The following is a 24,333-nucleotide window of genomic DNA, read 5'->3' as shown; positions in this document are numbered from 1 at the left end:
ACACACACATATACACGAACACGTGCACACCTCTAACACTCTGACCTTTTTCGATTGACATCCCATTACTCTCCTCCCTCTCGTTCTTCACCCTCTTCCTTTCCAATGTATCTTCTGAGTAATGTGCTGTCATCCCCCTGAGTAATGTGCTGTCATTCCCCTGAGTAATGTGCTGTCATCCCCCTGAGTAATGTGCTGTCATCCCCCTGAGTAATGTGCTGTCATCCCCCTGAGTAATGTGCTGTCACCCCCCTACGTAATGTGCTGTCACCCCCCTGAGTAATGTGCTGTCATCCCCCTGAGTAATGTACTGTCATCCCCCTGGGTAATGTGCTGTCATCCCCCTGAGTAATGTCCTGTCATCCCCCTGAGTAATGTGCTGTCATCCCCCTGAGTAATGTGCTGTCATCCCCCTGCGTAATGTGCTGTCATCCCCCTGCGTAATGTGCTGTCATCCCCCTGCGTAATGTGCTGTCATCCCCCTGCGTAATGTGCTGTCATCCCCCTGAGTAATGTGCTGTCATCCCCCTGCGTAATGTGCTGTCATCCCCCTGAGTAATGTGCTGTCATCCCCCTGAGTAATGTGCTGTCATCCCCCTGAGTAATGTGCTGTCATCCCCCTGAGTAATGTGCGGTCATCCCCTGCGTCTCTCCTCTCTCACTCCTGGACTTCTCTTCATCCGTTTACTTCCTCTAATTCACATTCCCAAAGATGGGCTTTTAGCCTAACCCTCCACTGATTTACAGTCTGTATCTCCTATCACCCATTCCCAAGTATTCCTTAGGAGCCTTTCATTTGAAGGTTTACCCAATTGACCCTCACTGCCTCTTCCCTCCCTCTCTCTCCTATTCTTTATTTACTGTATACCCTCTCTCTTGCTCTCTCTCTCTCTCTCTCTCTCTCTCTCTCTCTCTCTCTCTCTCCTCTCTCTCTCCTCCTCTCTCTCTCTGAGTACACTCCTTTCTTCCTCTCCTCACTCCCTCTTCACCCACCGCTCTCATTTCCAGGGGCAGCGGAGAAGAGTTCTAAGCACGGGGCAGAGGACAGAACCCAGAACATCATCATGGTTCTAAAAGACAGAATGAAGATCAGAGAGAGGAACAAACCGGAAATCTTCGAGCTCATCCAGGAAGTGTTTACTGTCGTTAAGGCGACGCACGCCACGCAGATGAAGCAGATTAAACAGAGCGTGCTCGATGGGACGTCCAAGTGGTCGGCCATGATCAGCATGACTGGTAAAAATAGGACTAGGATTTGGATTTGTCAGGACCCGGTTACGAACTCGGGTCTCCAGTGTGAGAAACAGGCACTTAGTAAACTGAGCCACTAATAGTCGGCAGAACACAGAAGATGAGGCAGACACAGCAGTACTAGAGACGATGTTTTAATAAAGTAAAAAGATCTTCAGGCAAAAATATAAATCCACAACGTCAAAAGTAATTCCAAGAGAAAAAATGTATATCCTCCAAGACACAAGGAAAATCCACAACGTGGTAAGAACAGCAGGGAAAAAACAAACCTCAAAAGAATAATCTGAAATAAACAAGAACAAAACCAGAGTAGCTCAAGACAATCCAACTAGAGAAACAAGCGTTCACAGCATGGCTGGGTGCTAACATACAAACACAGAGCAAAGAACTGAGGAACACGAAGGGTTTAAATACATTCAAGGGAAATGAGGCACAGGTGCAACTAATAACTAGAACAAGGGAAAAACAAAAGGGTCAAAAAGCACAATGGGGGCATCTAGTGACCAAAACCTGAACAATCCTGGCCAAATCCTGACAGGATTAAGATTGAGATTAGGTTTAGTAGGGGTTTGGATACAGGTTCAAATTGGAGGGGGTGTTAGTTACTGTCTGGCAGTAGGAACTTCACATCAGTAGACTCACCTTTGCCAACCGGAGTAGAAATGATATTTGACATGTTTGTATTTGAGTACTTTAGCAGATGCTCTTATACGAAGTGATTTAATGTGTATTCAAGTACGGAAGCTGAAACAATAATTGAGTTAATACTCTCTGTGTGACGTATGCCCAAGGTCTAATGGTGTGACTGTGTGCCTCTCTCAGTGCAGTGTGCTCAGGGCCTCCAGGCCAAGGACAAGACTGGTTCCAGTGATCCCTACGTCACAGTTCAGGTGGGCAAGACCAAGAAGAGGACCAAGACCATCTACGGCAACCTCAACCCTGTCTGGGAGGAGAACTTCCACTTGTGAGCATAGCGAGAGTGTGTTTCTGTCTGTCTGCGTGGGTGGGGATGTGTGTTTCTGTCTGTCTGCGTGGGTGGGGATGTGTGTTTCTGTCTGTCTGCGTGGGTGGGGATGTGTGTTTCTGTCTGTCTGCGTGGGTGGGGATGTGTGTTTCTGTCTGTCTGTGCGTGGGTGGGTGGGTGCGTGGGTGGGTGGGGATGTGTGTTTCTGTCTGTCTGCGTGTGTGGGGATGTGTGTTTCTGTCTGTCTGCGTGGGTGGGTGGGTGCGTGGGTGGGTGGGGATGTGTGTTTCTGTCTGTCTGCGTGGGTGGGGATGTGTGTTTCTTCTGTCTGTGCGTGGGTGGGTGGGTGCGTGGGTGGGTGGGGATGTGTGTTTCTGTCTGTCTGCGTGGGTGGGGATGTGTGTTTCTGTCTGTCTGCGTGGGTGGGTGGGGATGTGTGTTTCTGTCTGTCTGCGTGGGTGGGGATGTGTGTTTCTGTCTGTCTGCGTGGGTGGGTGGGTGCGTGGGTGGGTGGGGATGTGTGTTTCTGTCTCGTGGGTGGGTGCGTGGGTGGGTGGGGATGTGTGTTTCTGTCTGTGCGTGGGTGGGTGGGTGGGTGGGTGGGTGGGTGGGTGCGTGGGTGGGGATGTGTGTTTCTGTCTGCGTGGGTGGGTGCGTGGGTGGGTGGGTGGGTGCGTGCGTGGGTGGGTGGGGATGTGTGTTTCTGTCTGCGTGGGTGGGTGCGTGGGTGGGTGGGTGGGTGCGTGGGTGGGTGGGGATGTGTGTTTCTGTCTGCATGGGTGGGTGCGTGGGTGGGTGGGATGTGTGTTTCTGTCTGCGTGGGTGGGTGCGTGGGTGGGTGGGTGGGTGGGTGGGTGGGTGGGTGGGTGGGTGGGTGCGTGGGGGGATGTGTGTTTCTGTCTGCGTGGGTGGGTGCGTGGGTGGGTGGGTGGGTGCGTGGGTGGGTGGGGATGTGTGGTTCTGTCTGCATGGGTGGGTGCGGGGGTGGGTGGTGTGGGTGGGTGGGGATGTGTGTGGTGGGTGGGTGCGTGGGTGGGTGGGTGGGTGCGTGGGTGGGTGGGGATGTGTGGTTCTGTCTGCATGGGTGGGTGCGTGGGTGGGTGGGTGGGTGGGTGGGTGGGTGGGTGCGTGGGTGGGTGGGTGGTGATGTGTGGTTCAAATCATTCAATCAAATTGTATTTGTCACATTCTTCATAAAAACAGGTGTAGACTAACAGTGAAATTCCTACTTATGTGCCCTTCCCAACAACACAGAGAGAAACATAAATAATACAAACATAATAACACTATGAATAAATAGACAATGATTAACGATAACTCGACTATATACAAGGGGTACCAGTACCGAGTCCATGTGCAGAGGTACGAGGTCATTGAGGTAGATGTGTGCATATATGGAGGGTTATAGTGACTAGGCAGCAGGATAGATAATAAGCAGTAGCAGCAGCGTATGTGATGAGTCAAAAGAGTTGGTACAAAAGGGGTCGATGCAGACGGTCCAGGAAGCTATTTGGTTAACTATTTCACTAACCATTTAGCAGCCTTATGGCTGTTCAGGGTCCTGCTGGTTACAGACTTGGTGCATCGGTACCCCTTGTCGTATGGTAGCAGAGGGAACAGTCTATGACATGGGGGCTGCAGTCCTTGACAATGTTTAGGGCCCGGTTACATCTGACATCATTTCTTCATCTCATAGTGAATGCCACAACTCGTCGGACCGCATTAAGGTACGCGTGTGGGATGAGGACGATGACATCAAGTCCCGGGTGAAGCAGAAGTTCAAACGGGAGTCAGATGACTTCCTGGGTCAGACCATTATCGAGGTCCGCACGCTCAGCGGAGAGATGGACGTCTGGTACAACCTGGGTGAGTGATGAGAAGGGGAGAGTCAGGAAGTGAGGGAGTTGTGGGAAAGGAGATGAACAGGAAGGAAGACAAGTGAGTCTGTTGTAATTCTGTGACAGACAAGAGAACAGACATGTTGATGTGAGTGTGTTGTAGTTATTCTGACAGACAAGAGAACAGACATGTTGATGTCAGTGTGTTGTAGTTATTCTGACAGACAAGAGAACAGACATGTTGATGTCAGTGTGTTGTAGTTATTCTGACAGACAAGAGAACAGACATGTTGATGTCAGTGTGTTGTAGTTATTCTGACAGACAAGAGAACAGACATGTTGATGTCAGTGTGTTGTAGTTATTCTGACAGACAAGAGAACAGACATGTTGATGTCAGTGTGTTGTAGTTATTCTGACAGACAAGAGAACAGACATGTTGATGTCAGTGTGTTGTAGTTATTCTGACAGTCAAGAGAACAGACATGTTGATGTCAGTGTGTTGTAGTTATTCTGACAGACAAGAGAACAGACATGTTGATGTCAGTGTGTTGTAGTTATTCTGACAGACAAGAGAACAGACATGTTGATGTCAGTGTGTTGTAGTTATTCTGACAGACAAGAGAACAGACATGTTGATGTCAGTGTGTTGTAGTTATTCTGACAGACAAGAGAACAGACATGTTGATGTCAGTGTGTTGTAGTTATTCTGACAGACAAGAGAACAGACATGTTGATGTCAGTGTGTTGTAGTTATTCTGACAGACAAGAGAACAGACATGTTGATGTCAGTGTGTTGTAGTTATTCTGACAGACAAGAGAACAGACATGTTGATGTCAGTGTGTTGTAGTTATTCTGACAGACAAGAGAACAGACATGTTGATGTCAGTGTGTTGTAATTCTGTGACAGACAAGAGAACAGACATGTTGATGTCAGTGTGTTGTAGTTATTCTGACAGACAAGAGAACAGACATGTTGATGTCAGTGTGTTGTAGTTATTCTGACAGACAAGAGAACAGACATGTTGATGTGAGTGTGTTGTAATTCTGTGACAGACAAGAGAACAGACAAGTCAGCTGTGTCTGGAGCCATCCGGATGCACATCAGTGTAGAGATCAAAGGAGAGGAGACTGTGGCTCCCTACCATGTCCAGTACACCTGTCTACATGAGGTAAGACTGACCAGACCATACCTCGTTTCACATACTAAGTACACCTTCACACCTTCACACACACATTCACACACATTCACATACTTTCACACACATACACACACACACATACACATACACATACACACACACACACACACACACACACACACACACACATTCTGTGGTGGGTGTACGTCCACAACATTCTGTGGTTGGTGTACATCCACAACATTCTGTGGTTGGTGTGTGCCACAACATTCTGTGGTTGGGGTGCGCCACAACATTCTGTGGTTGGGGTCACCATTCTGTGGTTGGGGTGCGCCACAACATTCTGTGGTTGGGGTCACCATTCTGTGGTTGGGGTGCGCCACAACATTCTGTGGTTGGGGTCACCATTCTGTGGTTGGGGTGCGCCACAACATTCTGTGGTTGGGGTCACCATTCTGTGGTTGGGGTGCGCCACAACATTCTGTGGTTGGGGTCACCATTCTGTGGTTGGGGTGCGCCACAACATTCTGTGGTTGGGGTCACCATTCTGTGGTTGGGGTGCGCCACAACATTCTGTGGTTGGGGTCACCATTCTGTGGTTGGGGTGCGCCACAACATTCTGTGGTTGGGGTCACCATTCTGTGGTTGGGGTGCGCCACAACATTCTGTGGTTGGGGTCACCATTCTGTGGTTGGGGTCACCATTCTGTGTTTGGGGTCACCATTCTGTGTTTGGGGTGCGCCACAACATTCAAAAAGCTGCTTTTTAACATACTTAATTACCAAAACTATTTCACTATTGTAATTTATTACAGGTCATGTTTCATAGAAATCTGGAAACACTGGACAGTTACTTTAAACACCAACTGTATTCACTAAGCTGAAACCCTCCTATTAAACACCAACTGTATTCACTAAGCTGAAACCCTATTAAACACCAACTGTATTCACTAAGCTGAAACCCTCCTATTAAACACCAACTGTATTCACTAAGCTGAAACCCTCATATTAAACACCAATGGTATTCACTAAGCTGAAACCCTCATATTAAACACCAATGGTATTCACTAAGCTGAAACCCTCATATTAAACACCAATGGTATTCACTAAGCTGAAACCCTCCTATTAAACACCAATGGTATTCACTAAGCTGAAACCCTCATATTAAACACCAATGGTATTCACTAAGCTGAAACCCTCATATTAAACACCAATGGTATTCACTAAGCTGAAACCCTCCTATTAAACACCAATGGTATTCACTAAGCTGAAACCCTCATATTAAACACCAATGGTATTCACTAAGCTGAAACCCTCATATTAAACACCAATGGTATTCACTAAGCTGAAACCCTCATATTAAACACCAATGGTATTCACTAAGCTGAAACCCTCCTATTAAACACCAACTGTATTCACTAAGCTGAAACCCTCCTATTAAACACCAATGGTATTCACTAAGCTGAAACCCTCCTATTAAACACCAATGGTATTCACTAAGCTGAAACCCTCATATTAAACACCAATGGTATTCACTAAGCTGAAACCCTCCTATTAAACACCAATGGTATTCACTAAGCTGAAACCCTCCTATTAAACACCAACTGTATTCACTAAGCTGAAACCCTCCTATTAAACACCAATGGTATTCACTAAGCTGAAACCCTCATAAACACCAACTGTATTCACTAAGCTGAAACCCTCATATTAAACACCAATGGTATTCACTAAGCTGAAACCCTCATATTAAACACCAATGGTATTCACTAAGCTGAAACCCTCATAAACAGCAATGGTATTCACTGAGCTGAAACCCTCCTATTAAACACCAACTGTATTCACTAAGCTGAAACCCTCATATTAAACACCAATGGTATTCACTAAGCTGAAACCCTCATATTAAACACCAATGGTGTTCACTAAGCTGAAACCCTCCTATTAAACACCAACTGTATTCACTAAGCTGAAACCCTCCTATTAAACACCAATGGTATTCACTAAGCCGAAACCCTCCTATTAAACACCAATGGTATTCACTAAGCTGAAACCCTCATATTAAACACCAATGGTATTCACTAAGCTGAAACCCTCATATTAAACACCAATGGTATTCACTAAGCTGAAACCCTCCTATTAAACACCAATGGTATTCACTAAGCTGAAACCCTCATATTAAACACCAATGGTATTCACTAAGCTGAAACCCTCATATTAAACACCAATGGTATTCACTAAGCTGAAACCCTCATATTAAACACCAATGGTATTCACTAAGCTGAAACCCTCCTATTAAACACCAATGGTATTCACTAAGCTGAAACCCTCCTATTAAACACCAATGGTATTCACTAAGCTGAAACCCTCATATTAAACACCAATGGTATTCACTAAGCTGAAACCCTCATATTAAACACCAATGGTATTCACTAAGCTGAAACCCTCCTATTAAACACCAATGGTATTCACTAAGCTGAAACCCTCATATTAAACACCGATGGTATTCACTAAGCTGAAACCCTCATATTAAACACCAATGGTATTCACTAAGCTGAAACCCTCATAAACACCAATGGTATTCACTAAGCTGAAACCCTCCTATTAAACACCAATGGTATTCACTAAGCTGAAACCCTCATATTAAACACCAATGGTATTCACTAAGCTGAAACCCTCCTATTAAACACCAATGGTATTCACTATGCTGAAACCCTCATAAACACCAATGGTATTCACTAAGCTGAAACCCTCCTATTAAACACCTTTTTTTTAAACCTTTATTTTTACCTTTATTTAACCAGGCAAGTCAGTTAAGAACACATTCCAATGGTATTCACTAAGATGAAACCCTCATATTAAACACCAATGGTATTCACTAAGCTGAAACCCTCATATTAAACACCAATGGTATTCACTAAGCTGAAACCCTCATAAACACCAATGGTATTCACTAAGATGAAACCCTCCTATTAAACACCAATGGTATTCACTAAGCTGAAACCCTCATAAACACCAATGGTATTCACTAAGCTGAAACCCTCCTATTAAACACCAATGGTATTCACTAAGCTGAAACCCTCATATTAAACACCAATGGTATTCACTAAGCTGAAACCCTCATATTAAACACCAATGGTATTCACTAAGATGAAACCCTCCTATTAAACACCAATGGTATTCACTATGCTGAAACCCTCATAAACACCAATGGTATTCACTAAGCTGAAACCCTCATATTAAACACCAATGGTATTCACTAAGCTGAAACCCTCCTATTAAACACCAATGGTATTCACTAAGCTGAAACCCTCATATTAAACACCAATGGTATTCACTAAGCTGAAACCCTCCTATTAAACACCAATGGTATTCACTATGCTGAAACCCTCATAAACACCAATGGTATTCACTAAGCTGAAACCCTCCTATTAAACACCTTTTTTTTAAACCTTTATTTTTACCTTTATTTAACCAGGCAAGTCAGTTAAGAACACATTCCAATGGTATTCACTAAGATGAAACCCTCATATTAAACACCAATGGTATTCACTAAGCTGAAACCCTCATATTAAACACCAATGGTATTCACTAAGATGAAACCCTCTATTAAACACCAATGGTATTCACTAAGATGAAACCCTCTATTAAACACCAATGGTATTCACTAAGCTGAAACCCTCATAAACACCAATGGTATTCACTAAGCTGAAACCCTCCTATTAAACACCAATGGTATTCACTAAGCTGAAACCCTCATATTAAACACCAATGGTATTCACTAAGCTGAAACCCTCATATTAAACACCAATGGTATTCACTAAGCTGAAACCCTCCTATTAAACACCAATGGTATTCACTATGCTGAAACCCTCATAAACACCAATGGTATTCACTAAGCTGAAACCCTCCTATTAAACACCAATGGTATTCACTAAGCTGAAACCCTCATAAACACCAATGGTATTCACTAAGATGAAACCCTCCTATTAAACACCAATGGTATTCACTCAGCTGATGGTTTATATTTAGGATAATGTTTTATAACTTTGTCATCATTTTTTAAATTTTTAAATCATCTTATATGATTATTGTAACGGCGTTCTTCGTTTGTAGAAAGAGAGTCGGACCGAAATTCTGCGTGGTGGTTACTCATGACTTTAATGGAAAAAGTGACACATGAAATAACTATACAAAATACAAAACAACAAACGGAACGTGAAACCAATAACAGCCTATCTGGTGAAACTACACAGAGACGAACAATCACCCACGAAATACAAAGCGAAACCAGGCTACCTAAATACGGTTCCCAATCAGAGACAACGAGAATCACCTGACTCTGATTGAGAACCGCCTCAGGCAGCCAAGCCCATACAACACCCCTACTCAGCCACAATCCCAATAATACAAAAACCCCAATACGAAATACAACAACATAAACCCATGTCACACCCTGGCCTGACCAAATAATAAAGAAAACACAAAATACTAAGACCAAGGCGTGACAATTATTTTATATATTTTTAGGGCCAGAGATAATTACAGACACCTGTGATAATCCGACCTACGGCAAAAGGCCACTAAATGTAATCTTATAAAACAAAAAATAAAAACTTGAAAGATACCAAAATTCTGGTAGTTTACTGGTAAACTTCCAAAATGTCCTGTAATATTTCATCCATTTGCAACCCTACACACCTTTTAACTTTAACCTCTGTGTGTATAGCACCTGTTCCAGTACACTACAGAGGTGCAGAACAGTGGTGTGGTGAAGATCCCTGATGCTAAAGGAGACGACGCGTGGAAGGTGTACTTCGAGGAGACTCCCCAGGAGATCGTGGATGAGTTCGCCATGCGTTACGGAGTGGAGTCCATCTACCAGGCTATGACGTCAGTACCATCACCATACAGAACGCCTACAGAGAGTTTGGTCATAGGCTTCAACCAGAGATGTATCTATTGATGTGTATCTCTGACTTGAAGCAGTATTATTTACCCAGTGTTTCCACTCATGATAACATGTAGCACCATGCAGAATATCATACACTTGAGACTACACTGAGTGTACCAAACATTAGGAACACCTTCCTAATATTGATTTGCATCCCCTCTTGCCCTCAGAACAGCCTCAATTCGTCGGGGCATGGACTTTACAAGGTGTCGAAAGTGCTTCCCACAGTTGTGTCAAGTGTGCTGGATGTCCTTTGGGTGGTGGACCATCCTTGATACACACGGGAAACTGTTGAGGGTGAAAAACCCAGCAGCTTGCAGTTCTTGACACAAACCGGTGGACCTGGCACCTACTACCATACCCCGTTCAAAGGCACTTTGGCTCACACAATCCAGGTCTCAAGGCTTAAAAATCCTTCTTTAACCTGTCCACATCCCTTGAAGTAGATTTAACAAGTGACATCAATATGTGATCATAACTTTAACCTGGATTCACCTGGGTAGTCTATGTCATGGAAAAAGCTTAATATTTTGTATATTCAGTGTATACTTAAGTGATAATGGCCGAGAAGCCGGTGTTTGGAGGATATATTGGCACAGGGGTTGTTAGGCCCGAGACGATTGCCTGGCTGGGCTGATGAGACAATGGATTGTCCAGTCAGATGGAACAGAGTAAATAGGCATTTTAACGTCATAGATTTAGTCGGTGGTAACTTGGAATGCACTTTTAACCAATCAGCATTCAGGATTAGATCCACCCATTGTATATGTAGGGAGGTATTCTGGTGGTTTGAGCATTGGGCCAGTAACTGAAAGGTTGCTGGATTGAATCCCTGAGCTGACAAGGTACAAATCTGTCACTCTGAACAAGACAGTTAACCCACTGTTCCCTGGGCGCTGAAAACATGGATGTGGATTAAGGCAGCTCCCTGCACCTCTCTGATTCAGAGGAGTTGGGTTAAATGCAGAAGACACATATCAGTTTAAGGCGTTCAGTTGTACAACTGACTAGGTATCCCACTTTCTCTTTACAAACTACACTGGACAGACAAATTACAATGAAAACATACAAAACAGTAGCTGATGAACAAACATAAACACCAGTCAGCATTAGTTCATACCTATTAGTCCTAGTTAATATGAATATACTGTAATTATAGTTTTTTGTGTGTGTGTGTCCACAGCCACTTTGCCTGCCTGTCGTCTAAGTACATGTGCCCGGGCGTGCCCGCGGTGATGAGTACCCTGCTGGCCAACATCAATGCTTACTACGCCCACACCACCCAGTCCACCAATAACGTCTCGGCATCAGACCGCTTCGCCGCATCCAACTTTGGAGTGAGTTAATTGGCTTATTCCCCTCGTGTTTTAAGTTGAGCTTTTAATTGAAGGTATTATTTGACTTTTCTATCTACAGTATATGGACCCATTAGAAAGACCATCCTGGAGATGATATGTTGAACTGTGTAGATAATTGAAGTTCGGAACTGGAACATTGTCCTGAGGGCCCTCTGCCCTAATACAGTCTCTGACCCTATTTTCAAACAGTGGCCAAATGTACATCCCCAACTGCCCAATCAGACTCCCCGTGCTCGATCCTGTCCTGTGTTGACATACCATTTCTTAACCAATACAAATAAAGCATTTAGCTAGACCGGAAATAACACCTGTTAAACACGTGTATGTTTCCATTTTTAACCCTGTTTTATCTTGTCCCGTGTGTGTGTGTCCCGTGTGTGTGTGTGTCGTGTGTGTGTGTGTGTGTGTGTCGTGTGTGTGTGTCTCGTGTGTGTGTGTCCCATGTGTGTGTGTCCCGTGTGCGTGTCCCGGGTGCGTGTCCCGTGTGCGTGTCCCGTGTGCGTGTCCCGTGTGCGTGTCCCGTGTGCGTGTCCCGTGTGCGTGTCCCGTGTGCGTGTCCCGTGTGCGTGTCCCGTGTGCGTGTCCCGTGTGCGTGTCCCGTGTGCGTGTCCCGTGTGCGTGTCCCGTGTGCGTGTCCCGTGTGCGTGTGGGTAGAAGGACAGGTTTGTGAAACTCCTAGATCAGCTCCACAACTCCCTGAGGATTGACCTATCTATGTACCGGGTAATGTCAACTTTGACCTTTCTAAACAACTATTTTCTTTACCGTTTACGATTTCTCATTTTATATATATATATGTTAAGGATATTGAGAGTCTTTTAAAAGTGTTTGTGTCAAACACTGTGTTATAATCTGTTTTATAAATGAAGTCATTGTGTTATAATCTGTTTCATAAATGGAAGTCATTGTGTTATAATCTGTTTTATAAATGAAGTCATTGTGTTATAATCTGTTTTATAAATGAAGTCATTGTGTTATAATCTGTTTTATAAATGAAGTCATTGTGTTATAATCTGTTTTATAAATGGAAGTCATTGTGTTATAATCTGTTTTATAAATGGAAGTCATTGTGTTATAATCTGTTTTATAAATGAAGTCATTGTGTTATAATCTGTTTTATAAATGGAAGTCATTGTGTTATAATCTGTTTTATAAATGGAAGTCATTGTGTTATAATCTGTTTTATAAATGAAGTCATTGTGTTATAATCTGTTTTATAAATGAAGTCATTGTGTTATAATCTGTTTTATAAATGAAGTCATTGTGTTATAATCTGTTTTATAAATGAAGTCATTGTGTTATAATCTGTTTTATAAATGGTAGTCATTGTGTTATAATCTGTTTTATAAATGAAGTCATTGTGTTATAATCTGTTTTATAAATGAAGTCATTGTGTTATAATCTGTTTTATAAATGGAAGTCATTGTGTTATAATCTGTTTTATAAATGGAAGTCATTGTGTTATAATCTGTTTTATAAATGGAAGTCATTGTGTTATAATCTGTTTTATAAATGGTAGTCATTGTGTTATAATCTGTTTTATAAATGGAAGTCATTGTGTTATAATCTGTTTTATAAATGAAGTCATTGTGTTATAATCTGTTTTATAAATGGAAGTCATTGTGTTATAATCTGTTTTATAAATGGAAGTCATTGTGTTATAATCTGTTTTATAAATGAAGTCATTGTGTTATAATCTGTTTTATAAATGGAAGTCATTGTGTTATAATCTGTTTTATAAATGGAAGTCATTGTGTTATAATCTGTTTTATAAATGGAAGTCATTGTGTTATAATCTGTTTTATAAATGAAGTCATTGTGTTATAATCTGTTTTATAAATGAAGTCATTGTGTTATAATCTGTTTTATAAATGGAAGTCATTGTGTTATAATCTGTTTTACAAATGGAAGTCATTGTTGTAAAGTCTTTGTTTGTAAATATCATGTGTTTTGGGTAATTGTGTTATTCTACTAATTCCATCTGCATGACACGGTATATAGGCCATTGTATAAGTAGCATTTTCTTGCAGTTTACATGATTATATTTAACCAGAAGTTGAAAGGCATGAAAGAGGAGATAAGTAGACTAATACAAAAGTATACTCACTATATAAAAATGACATTCTAAGTTACATAGACCTTCAACAAGCCATGTTTATTTGACCAGTCTTGTGATATCTGAACCTATCTTTCAAAAACATATCTCTGTTCCAAACAGTGTTTCTTTGTTTCTACACTCTTTTAAAGTGTTTCTGTGTTTGTAATGGTGTTTTGTCTTTGTAATGGTGTTTCTGTGTCTTTGTAATGGTGTTTCTGTGTCTGTAATGGTGTTTCTGTGTCTGTAATTGTGTTTCTGTCTTTGTAATGGTGTTTCTGTGTCTTTGTAATGGTGTTTCTGTGTTTGTAATGGTGTTTTTGTCTTTGTAATGGTGTTTCTGTGTCTGTAATGGTGTTTCTGTGTCTGTAATTGTGTTTCTGTCTTTGTAATGGTGTTTCTGTGTCTTTGTAATGGTGTTTCTGTGTTTGTAATGGTGTTTTTGTCTTTGTAATGGTGTTTCTGTGTCTGTAATGGTGTTTCTGTGTCTGTAATGGTGTTTCTGTCTGTGTAATTGTGTTTCTGTGTCTTTGGAATGGTGTTTCTGTCTTTGTAATGGTGTTTCTGTGTCTTTGTAATGGTGTTTCTGTGTGTTTGGAATGGTGTTTCTGTCTTTGTAATGGTGTTTCTGTGTGTTTGGAATGGTGTTTCTGTCTTTGTAATGGCGTTTCTGTGTCTTTGGAATGGTGTTTCTGTGTGTTTGGAATGGTGTTTCTGTCTTTGTAATGGTGTTTCTGTGTCTTTGGAATTGTGTTTCTGTGTGTTTTTAATGGTGTGTCTGTGTCTTTGTAATGGTGTTTCTATCTTTGTAATGGTGTTTCTGTCTGTGTAATTGTGTTTCTGTGTCTTTGGAATTGTGTTTTTGTCTTTGTAATGGTGTTTCTGTCTTTGTAATGGTGTTTCTGTCTGTGTAATGGTGTTTCTGTCTTTGTAATGGTGTTTCTGTCTGTGTAATGGTGTTTCTGTCTTTGTAATGGTGTTTTTGTCTTTGTAATGGTGTTTCTATCTTTTTAATGGTGTTTCTGTGTCTTTGGAATGGTGTTTCTGTCTTTGTAATGGTGTTTCTGTGTGTTTGGAATGGTGTTTCTGTCTTTGTAATGGTGTTTCTGTGTCTTTGGAATTGTGTTTCTGTGTGTTTTTAATGGTGTTTCTGTGTCTTTGTAATGGTGTTTCTGTCTTTGTAATGGTGTTTCTGTCTGTGTAATTGTGTTTCTGTCTTTGTAATGGTGTTTCTGTCTTTGTAATGGTGTTTCTGTCTGTGTAATTGTGTTTCTGTCTTTGTAATGGTGTTTTTGTCTTTGTAATGGTGTTTCTGTCTGTGTAATTGTGTTTCTGTATCTTTGGAATGGTGTTTCTGTCTTTGTAATGGTGTTTCTGTCTTTGTAATGGTGTTTTTGTCTTTGTAATGGTGTTTCTGTCTTTGTAATGGTGTTTCTGTCTTTGTAATGGTGTTTCTGTCTTTGTAATGGTGTTTCTATCTGTGTAATTGTGTTTCTGTCTTTGTAATGGTGTTTTTGTCTTTGTAATGGTGTTTCTGTCTTTGTAATGGTGTTTCTGTCTTTGTAATGGTGTTTCTATCTTTTTAATGGTGTTTCTGTGTCTTTGGAATGGTGTTTCTGTCTTTGTAATGGTGTTTCTATCTGTGTAATTGTGTTTCTGTCTTTGTAATGGTGTTTTTGTCTTTGTAATGGTGTTTCTGTCTTTGTAATGGTGTTTCTGTCTTTGTAATGGTGTTTCTATCTTTTTAATGGTGTTTCTGTGTCTTTGGAATGGTGTTTCTGTCTTTGTAATGGTGTTTCTGTGTCTTTGTAATGGTGTTTTTGTCTTTGTAATGGTGTTTCTGTGTCTTTGTAATGCTGTTTCTGTGTCTTTGTAATGGTGTTTTTGTCTTTGTAATGGTGTTTTTGTCTTTGTAATGGTGTTTCTGTGTCTTTGTAATGGTGTTTCTGTCTTTGTAATGGTGTTTTTGTCTTTGTAATGGTGTTTGTGTGTCTTTGTAATGGTGTTTCTGTGTCTTTGCAATGGTGTTTCTGTGTCTTTGTAATGGTGTTTCTGTGTCTTTGTAATGGTGTTTCTGTGTCTTTGTAATGGTGTTTCTGTCTTTGTAATGGTGTTTTTGTCTTTGTAATGGTGTTTCTGTGTCTTTGCAATGGTGTTTCTGTGTCTTTGTAATGGTGTTTCTGTGTCTTTGCAATGGTGTTTCTGTGTCTTTGTAATGGTGTTTCTGTGTCTTTGTAATGGTGTTTCTGTGTCTTTGTAATGGTGTTTCTGTCTTTGTAATGGTGTTTTTGTCTTTGTAATGGTGTTTCTGTGTCTTTGTAATGGTGTTTCTGTGTCTTTGTAATGGTGTTTTTGTCTTTGTAATTGTGTTTCTGTGTCTGTAATGGTGTTTCTGTGTGTTTTTAATGGTGTTTCTGTGTCTTTGTAATGGTGTTTCTGTCTTTGTAATGGTGTTTCTGTGTCTTTGTAATGTTGTTTCTGTTTCTTTGTAATGGTGTTTCTGTGTCTTTGTAATGGTGTTTCTGTCTTTGTGATGGTATTTCTGTGTCTTTGTAATGGTGTTTCTGTGTCTTTGTAATGGTGTTTCTGTCTTTGTAATGGTGTTTCTGTGTCTTTGTAATGGTGTCTTTGTAATGGTGTTTCTGTGTGTTTTTAATGGTGTTTCTGTGTTTGTAGAATAACTTCCCAGCCAGTAGCCCTGAGAGGCTGCAGGACCTCAAATCCACTGTAGACCTACTGACCAGCATCACCTTCTTCAGGATGAAGGTGAACAAAACAATACCTCATTCATCTCCTTCTTCATCTCTTTTTCATCAAGTCCATGCTTCTTTCCAGGAAATATGTGGATTCATAGATGGACTTATTGCTAATCTAGCTCTTGAGTAGCCTCGTACGACCATCTTGATCTCGCGAGCTCACGTTCTGTTTCGCTCCACGGATTCAGTGGAACAAAACGAGAGCACAACGGTGGATCAGGATAGGTCTTGAGGGCTAGGTAACATTTATCAGCCGTTAAGGTGTATCAGCCATATACTGTTAGTGTCAGGTTAATGGATAATTCATTGCAATGTTGTTGACAGTCATTGAACATCTACAAACCATCTACTACTTGGGACTATCCAAATAAAGCGTTACCTGACATCACTCTCTGAGGAAATAGCAAGCATTTTTTAAATGGTCTGTTTGAGCTATAAGTTTGAGGTGGGGGGAGGGGGGGGTTCTACAATGTATGCTTTGGCAAAAATAGAAGTACAGGATCAAATCAAATCAAAGTGTATTGCAGTGAAATACTTACTTACGAGCCCCTAACTAACAGTGCCGTTTAAAAAAATATGGATAAAAATAAGAGATAGAAGTAACAAATAATTAAAGAGCAACAGTTAAAAATAACAAGATATAGAAGGTGGTGCCGGTACAGAGGCAATGTACATGGGCACCGGTTAGTTGAGGTAGTATGTAGACTTGAATTTGGAAGTTTACATACACCTTAGCCAAAAACATTCCAACTCCGTTTTTCACAATTCCTGACATTTAATCCCAGTAAAAAATCCCTATCTCAGGTCAGTTAGGATCACCACTTTACTTTAAGAATGTAAAACGTCAGAATAATAGTAGAGAGAATGATTTATTTCAGCTTTTATTTCTTTCATCACATTCCCAGTGGTTCAGAAGTTTACATACACTCAATTAGTATTTGGTAGCATTGCCTTCAAATTGTTTAACTTGGGTCAAACATGTTGGGTAGCCTTCCTCAAGCTTCCCACATTAATAAGTTGGGTGAATTTTGTCCCATTCCACCTGACAGTTGTTGGTGTGACTGAGTCAGCTTTGTAGGCCTCCTTGCTCGCACACACTTTCAGTTCTGCCCACAAATTTTCTGTAGAATTGAGATCAGGGCTTTGTGATGGCCACTCCAATACCTTGACTTTGTTGTCCTTAAGCCATTTTGCCACAACTTTGGAAGTATGCTTGGGGTCATTGTCCATTTGGAAGACCCATTTGCGACAAAGCTTTAACTTCCTGACTGATGTCTTGAGATGTTGCTTCAATATATCCACATAATTTTCCTTCCTTCCTCATGAAGCCATCTATTTTGTGAAGTGCACCAGTCCCTCCTGCAGCAAAGCACCACCATAACATGATGCTGCCACACCCGTGCTTCATGGTTGGGATGGTGTTCTTCGGCTTGCAAGCCTCAGGCTTTTTCCTCAAAACATAACAATGGTCATTATGGCCAAAAAGTTATATTTTTGTTTCATCAGACCAGAGGACATTTCTCAAAAAGTACGATATTTGTCCCCATGTGCAGTTGCAAACCGTAGTCTGGCTTTTTTTATGGCGGTTTTGGAGCAGTGGCTTCTTCCTTGCTGAGCGGCCTTTCAGGTTATGTCGATATAGGACTCGTTTTACTGTGGATATTGATAATTTTGTACCGGTTTCCTCCAGCATCTTCACAAGGTCCTTTGCTGTTGTTCTGGGATTGATTTGCACTTTTGGCACCAAAGTACGTCCATCTCTAGGAGACAGAACGCATCTCCTTCCTGAGCGGTATGACGCCTGCATGGTCCCATTGGAGTTTATACTTGCGTACTATTGTTTGTACAGATGAACGTGGTACCTTCAGGTGTTTGGAAATTGCTCCCAAGGAGGAACCAGGCTTGTGGAGGTCTACAATTGTTTTGCTAATTTCTTTTGATTTTCCCATGATGTCAAGCAAAGAGGCACTGAGTAGGCCTTGAAATACATCCACAGGTACACCTCCAATTGACTCAAATTATGTCAATTGGCCTATCAGAAGCTTCTAAAGCCATGACATAATTTTCTGGAATTTTCCAAGCTGTTTAAAGGCACAGTCAACTTAGTGTATGTAAACTTCTGACCCACTGGAATTGTGATACAGTGAATTATAAGTGAAATAATCTGTCTGTAAACAATTGTTTGAAAAAATACTTGTGTCATGCACAAAGTAGTTGTCCTAACTGACTTGCCAAAACTATAGTTTGTTAACAAGAAATTTGTGGAGTGTTTGAAAAACAAGTTTTAATGACTCCCACATAAGTGTAAACTTCCGACTTCAACTGTATGTGTAGGTTTAGTTTATTAAAGTGACTATGCATAGATGACAACAGAGAGTGGCAGTGGTGTGGAGGGGGGGGCAATGCAAATAGTCTGGCTAACCATTTGTCTAGATGTTTAGGAGTCTTATGGCTTGGGGGTAGATGCTGTTTAGAAGCCTCTTGGTCCTAGACTTGGTGCTCCGGTACCGCTTGCCGTGTGGTAGCAGAGAGAACAGTCTGTGACTAGGGTGGCTTTGACAATTTTTAGGGCCTTCCTCTGACACCGCCTGGTAAAGAGGTCCTGGATGGCAGGAAGCTTGGCCCCAGTGATGTATTGGGCCTCTGTAGTGCCTTACGGTCGGAGGCCGGGCAGTTGCCACACCAGGCAGTGATGCAACCAGTTAGGATGCTCTCGATGGTGCAGCTGTAGAACCTTTTGAGGATATGAGGACCCATTCCAAATCTTTTCAGTCTCCTGAGGGGGAATAGGTTTTGGAATAGGTTTTGTCGTGCCCGCTTCACGACTGTCTTGGTGTGCTTGGACCTTTGTCTTGATCACGATGAGGGAGAGGTTGTTATCCTGGCATCACATGGCCAGGTCTCTTACCTCCTCCCTATAGGTTGTCTCGTTGTTGTTGTCGGTGATCAGGACATTATCTGTTGTGTCATCGGCAAATTTAATGATGGTGTGGAGTCGTGCCTGGCCGTGCAGTCGTGAGTGAACAGGGAGTATAGGAGGGGGCTGAGCACACACCCCTGAAGGGCCCCTGTGTTGAGGATCAGCGTGGCAGATGTGTTGTTACCTACCCTCACCACCTTGGGGCAGCCTGTCAGGAAGTCCAGGATCCAGTTGCAGAGGGAGGTGTTTAGTCCCAGGGTCCTTAGCTTAGTAATGAGCTTTGACGGCACTATGGTGTTGAACGCTGAGCTGTAGTCAATGAACAGCATTCGCACATAGGTGTTCCTTTTGTCCAGGTGTGAAAGGGTAGAGTGGAGCGGTATGCAAATTGAGTGGGTCTAGGGTTTCTGGGATGATGGTGAGATGGTGGGATGATGGTGTTGATGTGAGCCATGACCAGCCTTTCAAAGAACTTGATGTGGGGATGTTGACAGACTGTGTGCTTTTAAAAGTGAGATTTTCACTGGTCAGTTACTTTAAGGTCAACAGCATCAACAACATTTTGCAGTAGCCATCAGTCTCTGGACTTCAACCCCATTGAAAACCTGTGGTTTGAATTAGAGAGGGCAGACCATAAGTGCAGATGAAGGATATCAAGGATCTAGAAATATTCTGTATGGAGGACTGGTCTAAGATCCCTCCCACTGTGTTTTCCAGTCTCATCAAATATATTTTGTAAAATCTTTGTGCCGTTATCCTCACAAGGTATTGAAAAAAGGGGTGCCAATAATTGTTTTGCTTCTCAGGGTAGCCTAGTGGTTAGAGCGTTGGACTAGTAACCAGAAGGTTGCAAGTTCAAATCTGTCGTTCTGTCCCTGAACAGGCAGTTAACCCACAGTTTCTAGGCAGTCATTGAAAATAAGAATATGTTCTTAACTGACTTGCCTAGTTAAATAAAGGTAAAATAAAAACATTTATCAAGAGTGACAATGTTTTGGAACTGACTGGTCATTCTAATGCTAAACTAACTGACCTCTGACCCTCCTGTGTGATCAGGTCCAGGAGCTGCAGAGCCCCCCCAGGGCCAGTCAGGTGGTGAAGGACTGTGTTAAAGCCTGTCTCAACTCCACCTATGAATACATCTTCAACAACTGTCATGAACTCTACAGCAGAGAGTACCAGACAGACCCTGTGAGTATGTGTGTTTGTGTGTGTTTCTGTGCATGTGTGTGTGTGTTCACGTTGTTGTGGCAGAAATGGGGTGAGTTGTTGTAACTTCTGAAGTGTTATGGTCTGTTCTGTGTTGGACTGTGATGCTATGCCTGTTATAGACTCCTGGTATGTCTGCATCCTAACACAAGGCCAATGCGTTCCGGAACTGTTGCTTGTATAAAGAACTGTTGTGGAAACAATATGATTGTATTATTACCTCTGTCTCCCTCGCTATATAAGAGACATGGAACCATTTACTCTGGGAGCTCCTTCCCTGACTGAGATCAGAGAGGGATCTCCCTCGCTATATAAGAGACATGGAACCATGTACTCTGGGAGATCCTTCCCTGACTGAGATCAGAGAGGGATCTACCTCGCTATATAAGAGACATGGAACCATTTACTCTGGGAGATCCTTCCCTGACTGAGATCAGAGAGGGATCTACCTCGCTATATAAGAGACATGGAACCATGTACTCTGGGAGATCCTTCCCTGACTGAGATCAGAGAGGGATCTACCTCGCTATATAAGAGACATGGAACCATTTACTCTGGGAGATCCTTCCCTGACTGAGATCAGAGAGGGATCTACCTCGCTATATAAGAGACATGGAACCATGTACTCTGGGAGCTCCTTCCCTGACTGAGATCAGAGAGGGATCTATCTGCTGCGTGAATCTATTAAAGATTCACTATTATCATTATAAATTAGTCTCTGCCTAATCTTTGGATCGAATTTTCCACATCAACATGATAGCATACATTTGTGTGTGTGTGTGTGTTTATGTGTGTTTGTGTATGTGTGTTCACGTGAGTGCTTGCCTGTGTGTATGTCTGTCTGACCTTCCTCTCTCTCTCCAGGCTAAGGCTGACGTTCCAGAAGAGCAGGGTCCCAGTATCAAGAACTTGGACTTCTGGTCAAAACTCATCACCCTCATCGTCTCCATCATAGAGGAAGACAAAAACTCCTATACACCCTGTCTCAACCAGTGAGTCTCTCTGTTTCTGTCTCTGTCTCTGTCTCTCTACCTCCCTCTCTCTCTCTCTCCCTCTCCCTCTCTCTCTCTCTCTCTCTCTACCTCCCTCTCTCTCTACCTCCCTCTCTCTCTCTACCTCCCTCTCTCTACCTCGCTCTGTCGCTCTCTCTACCCCCCTCTCTCTCTCTCTCTCTCTCTCTCTCTCTCTCTCTCTCTCTCTACCCTCCCCTCTCTCTCTCTCTCCCTCCCTCTCTCTCTCTCTCTCCCTCTGTCTCTCTCTCTCTACCTCCCCCTCTCCCTCTCTACCTCCCTCTGTATCTCTCTCTCTACCTACCCCTCTCTTTCTCTCTCTCTACCCCCCCTCTCTCTCTCCCTCTCTCTCTCTCTCTACCCTCCCTCTCTCTCTCTCTCTACCTCCCTCTCTCTCTCTCTCTACCTCCCTCTCTCTCTCTCTCTCTCTACCTCCCCTCTCTCTCTCTACCTCCCTCTCTCTCTCTCTCTACCCTCCCTCTCTCTCTCTCTCTACCTCCCTCTCTCTCTCTCTCTCTCTACCTCCTCTCTCTCTCTCTCTCTCTCTCTCTCTCTCTCTCTCTCTCTCTCTCTCTCTCTCTCTCTCTCTCTCTCTCTCTCTCAATTCAATTCAATTCAGGGGGCTTTATTGGCATGGGAAACGTGTTAACATTTCCAAAGCAAGGGAGGTAGATACTATACAAAAGTGAAATAAACAATAAAAATGTATATTAAACATTACACATACAGAAGTTTCAAAACAATAAACGTATATATACAGTGTTGTAATGATGTACAAATGGTTAAGGGTACACAAGGGATAATAAATAAGCATAAATATGGGTTGTATTTACAATGTTTTTTGTTCTTCACTGGTTGCCCTTTTCTTGTGGCAACAGGTCACAAATCTTGCTGCTGTGATGCACACTGTGGTATTTCACCCAATTGATATGGGAGTTTATCAAAATTGGGTTTGTTTTCGAATTCTTTGTGGATCTGTGTAATCTGAGGGAAATATGTGTCTCTAACAGGAGGTTAAGTGCAGCTCAGTTTCCACCTCATTTTGTGGGCAGTGTGCCATGTCTGCCTACAGCGGCCTTTCTCAATAGCAAGGCTAAGCTCACTAAGTCTGTACATAGTCAAAGCTTTCCTTAAGTTTGGGTCAGTCACAGTGGTCAGGTATTCTGCCACTGTGTACTCTGTTTAGGGCCAAATAGCATTTTAGTTTGCTCTGTTTTTTTGTTCATTCTTTCCAATGTGTCAAGTAATTATCTTTTTGTTTTCTCGTGATTTGATTGGGTCTAATTGTACTGCTGTCTCTCTCTCTCTCTCTCTCTCTCTCTCTCTCTCTCTCTCTCTCTCTCTCTCTCTCTCTCTCTGTCTCTGTCTCTGTCTCTGTCTCTGTCTCTGTCTCTGTCTCTATCTCTCTGTCTCTGTCTCTGTCTCTCCCTCTCTGAACACTTTTCTCCTGTCCCGCGCAGGTTTCCTCAGGAACTGAATGTGGGCGTGATCAGTGCAGAGGTCATGTGGAACATGTTTGCTCAAGATATGAGATATGCCATGGAGGGTAAGTGTGTGTGTGCGTGCGTCTGTGTGTAGGTTTGTGTGCCTGTGTGTACTATGAATGAATATGTTCCAAATCTCCCCTACTATTCTCTATCATTCTCAGAGCATGAGAAGAACCGGCTGTGTAAGAGTGCTGATTACATGAACCTGCACTTCAAGGTGAAGTGGCTCTACAACGAATACTGCAAAGAGCTGCCCACCTTCCAGAAACGTGTACCTGAGTATCCAGCGTGAGTGTCCTTTATCTCATCTTATTCAGCTTTTTTTTATGGAAAGTCCATTGATTTTTGTATTTTTTGTGTTATCACATAATGAGAGGTTTTTGTGGACCCCTTCTCTGCCGCCTCATAGGTGGTTCGAGCCGTTTGTCATCCAGTGGTTGGACGAGAACGAGGAAGTGTCCAGAGACTTCCTGCACGGTGCCCTAGTGAGGGACACAAAGGACGGGGTAAATTCACATCTATTTCCTCTCTGAGATTTTTTGTTTTACAGGCCTCTATCTATCTATCTATCTATCTATCTATCTATCTATCTATCTATCTATCTATCTATCTATCTATCTATCTATCTATCTATCTATCTATCTATCCCTCCCTCCCTCTACCCCTTCCTCCCTCTATCTATCCCTCCCTCTATCTATCTATCCCTCCCTCTATCTATCCCAGTGGTCCTTGGGGTCCAATTACTGTTGCCTACAGCAGCTTCCTGTTTCCTGTGTCAGCAGGAAACCAGTCCCACCGCCACCGCCCCCCCCCACCCACCCCCCACCCTTCACGACATGATCAATAATCCTCTAATGACAGGGGTGTTAATGAGGCCTCTGCTCCCCATCATATCACTAATCACCTAATTCACCTGATGAAGAGAGGAACCAGCCACACACACTGTCCATTCATAGAGAATTCAACAGCACCAGGGCCATCGATCTATAAAGTACAAGATGAAATGTATTGTCTTGAGAAAGGGGGCATCCCTCTCCTGTTCTTTGAAGTGTGAGGATCCCAGTAGTGCCTTTTGTTAGATATCTGAGTGCTTTTTAACCCCCCACCCCCCTGCCTCTCTTACCCCATACAGTTCCAGGTGACGTCAGAGCATGCTCTGTTCTCCTGTTCGGTGGTGGATGTGTTCTCTCAGCTCAACCAGAGCTTCGAGATCATACGCAAGTTAGAGTGTCCTGACCCCCAGATCGTAGGCAACTACATGAAGAGATTCGCCAAGGTACCACCCTTAGGCCTTACCAATATGGCCGACAATAACACTGATATGGTTAGATGATGCAGAAGATGCTCATTCAGATGA

The 24,333-nt window shown here is 42.6% G+C and overlaps 1 protein-coding gene across 1 annotated transcript in view; it reads left to right on the top strand.

Moving 5' to 3' along the window:
* LOC118402489 (protein unc-13 homolog A-like) overlaps positions 1-24,333 on the top strand; it is a 113,744-nt gene that overhangs the window by 62,832 nt on the left and 26,579 nt on the right. The window contains exons 18-31 of the mRNA XM_052477407.1: positions 1,009-1,236; positions 2,074-2,215; positions 3,912-4,081; positions 5,109-5,224; positions 9,917-10,080; positions 11,325-11,478; positions 12,154-12,222; positions 16,271-16,360; positions 20,327-20,461; positions 21,344-21,471; positions 22,950-23,035; positions 23,138-23,264; positions 23,386-23,482; positions 24,109-24,252. Coding sequence (XP_052333367.1) covers positions 1,009-1,236; positions 2,074-2,215; positions 3,912-4,081; positions 5,109-5,224; positions 9,917-10,080; positions 11,325-11,478; positions 12,154-12,222; positions 16,271-16,360; positions 20,327-20,461; positions 21,344-21,471; positions 22,950-23,035; positions 23,138-23,264; positions 23,386-23,482; positions 24,109-24,252 — 1,850 coding nt within the window. The remainder of the gene's footprint in view (positions 1-1,008; positions 1,237-2,073; positions 2,216-3,911; positions 4,082-5,108; positions 5,225-9,916; positions 10,081-11,324; positions 11,479-12,153; positions 12,223-16,270; positions 16,361-20,326; positions 20,462-21,343; positions 21,472-22,949; positions 23,036-23,137; positions 23,265-23,385; positions 23,483-24,108; positions 24,253-24,333) is intronic.

Source organism: Oncorhynchus keta, chromosome 23 (assembly GCF_023373465.1).
Source record: "Oncorhynchus keta strain PuntledgeMale-10-30-2019 chromosome 23, Oket_V2, whole genome shotgun sequence".
NCBI classification, from domain to species: Eukaryota; Metazoa; Chordata; class Actinopteri; order Salmoniformes; family Salmonidae; genus Oncorhynchus; species Oncorhynchus keta.
This window is presented reverse-complemented; position numbering and strand designations above follow the sequence as displayed.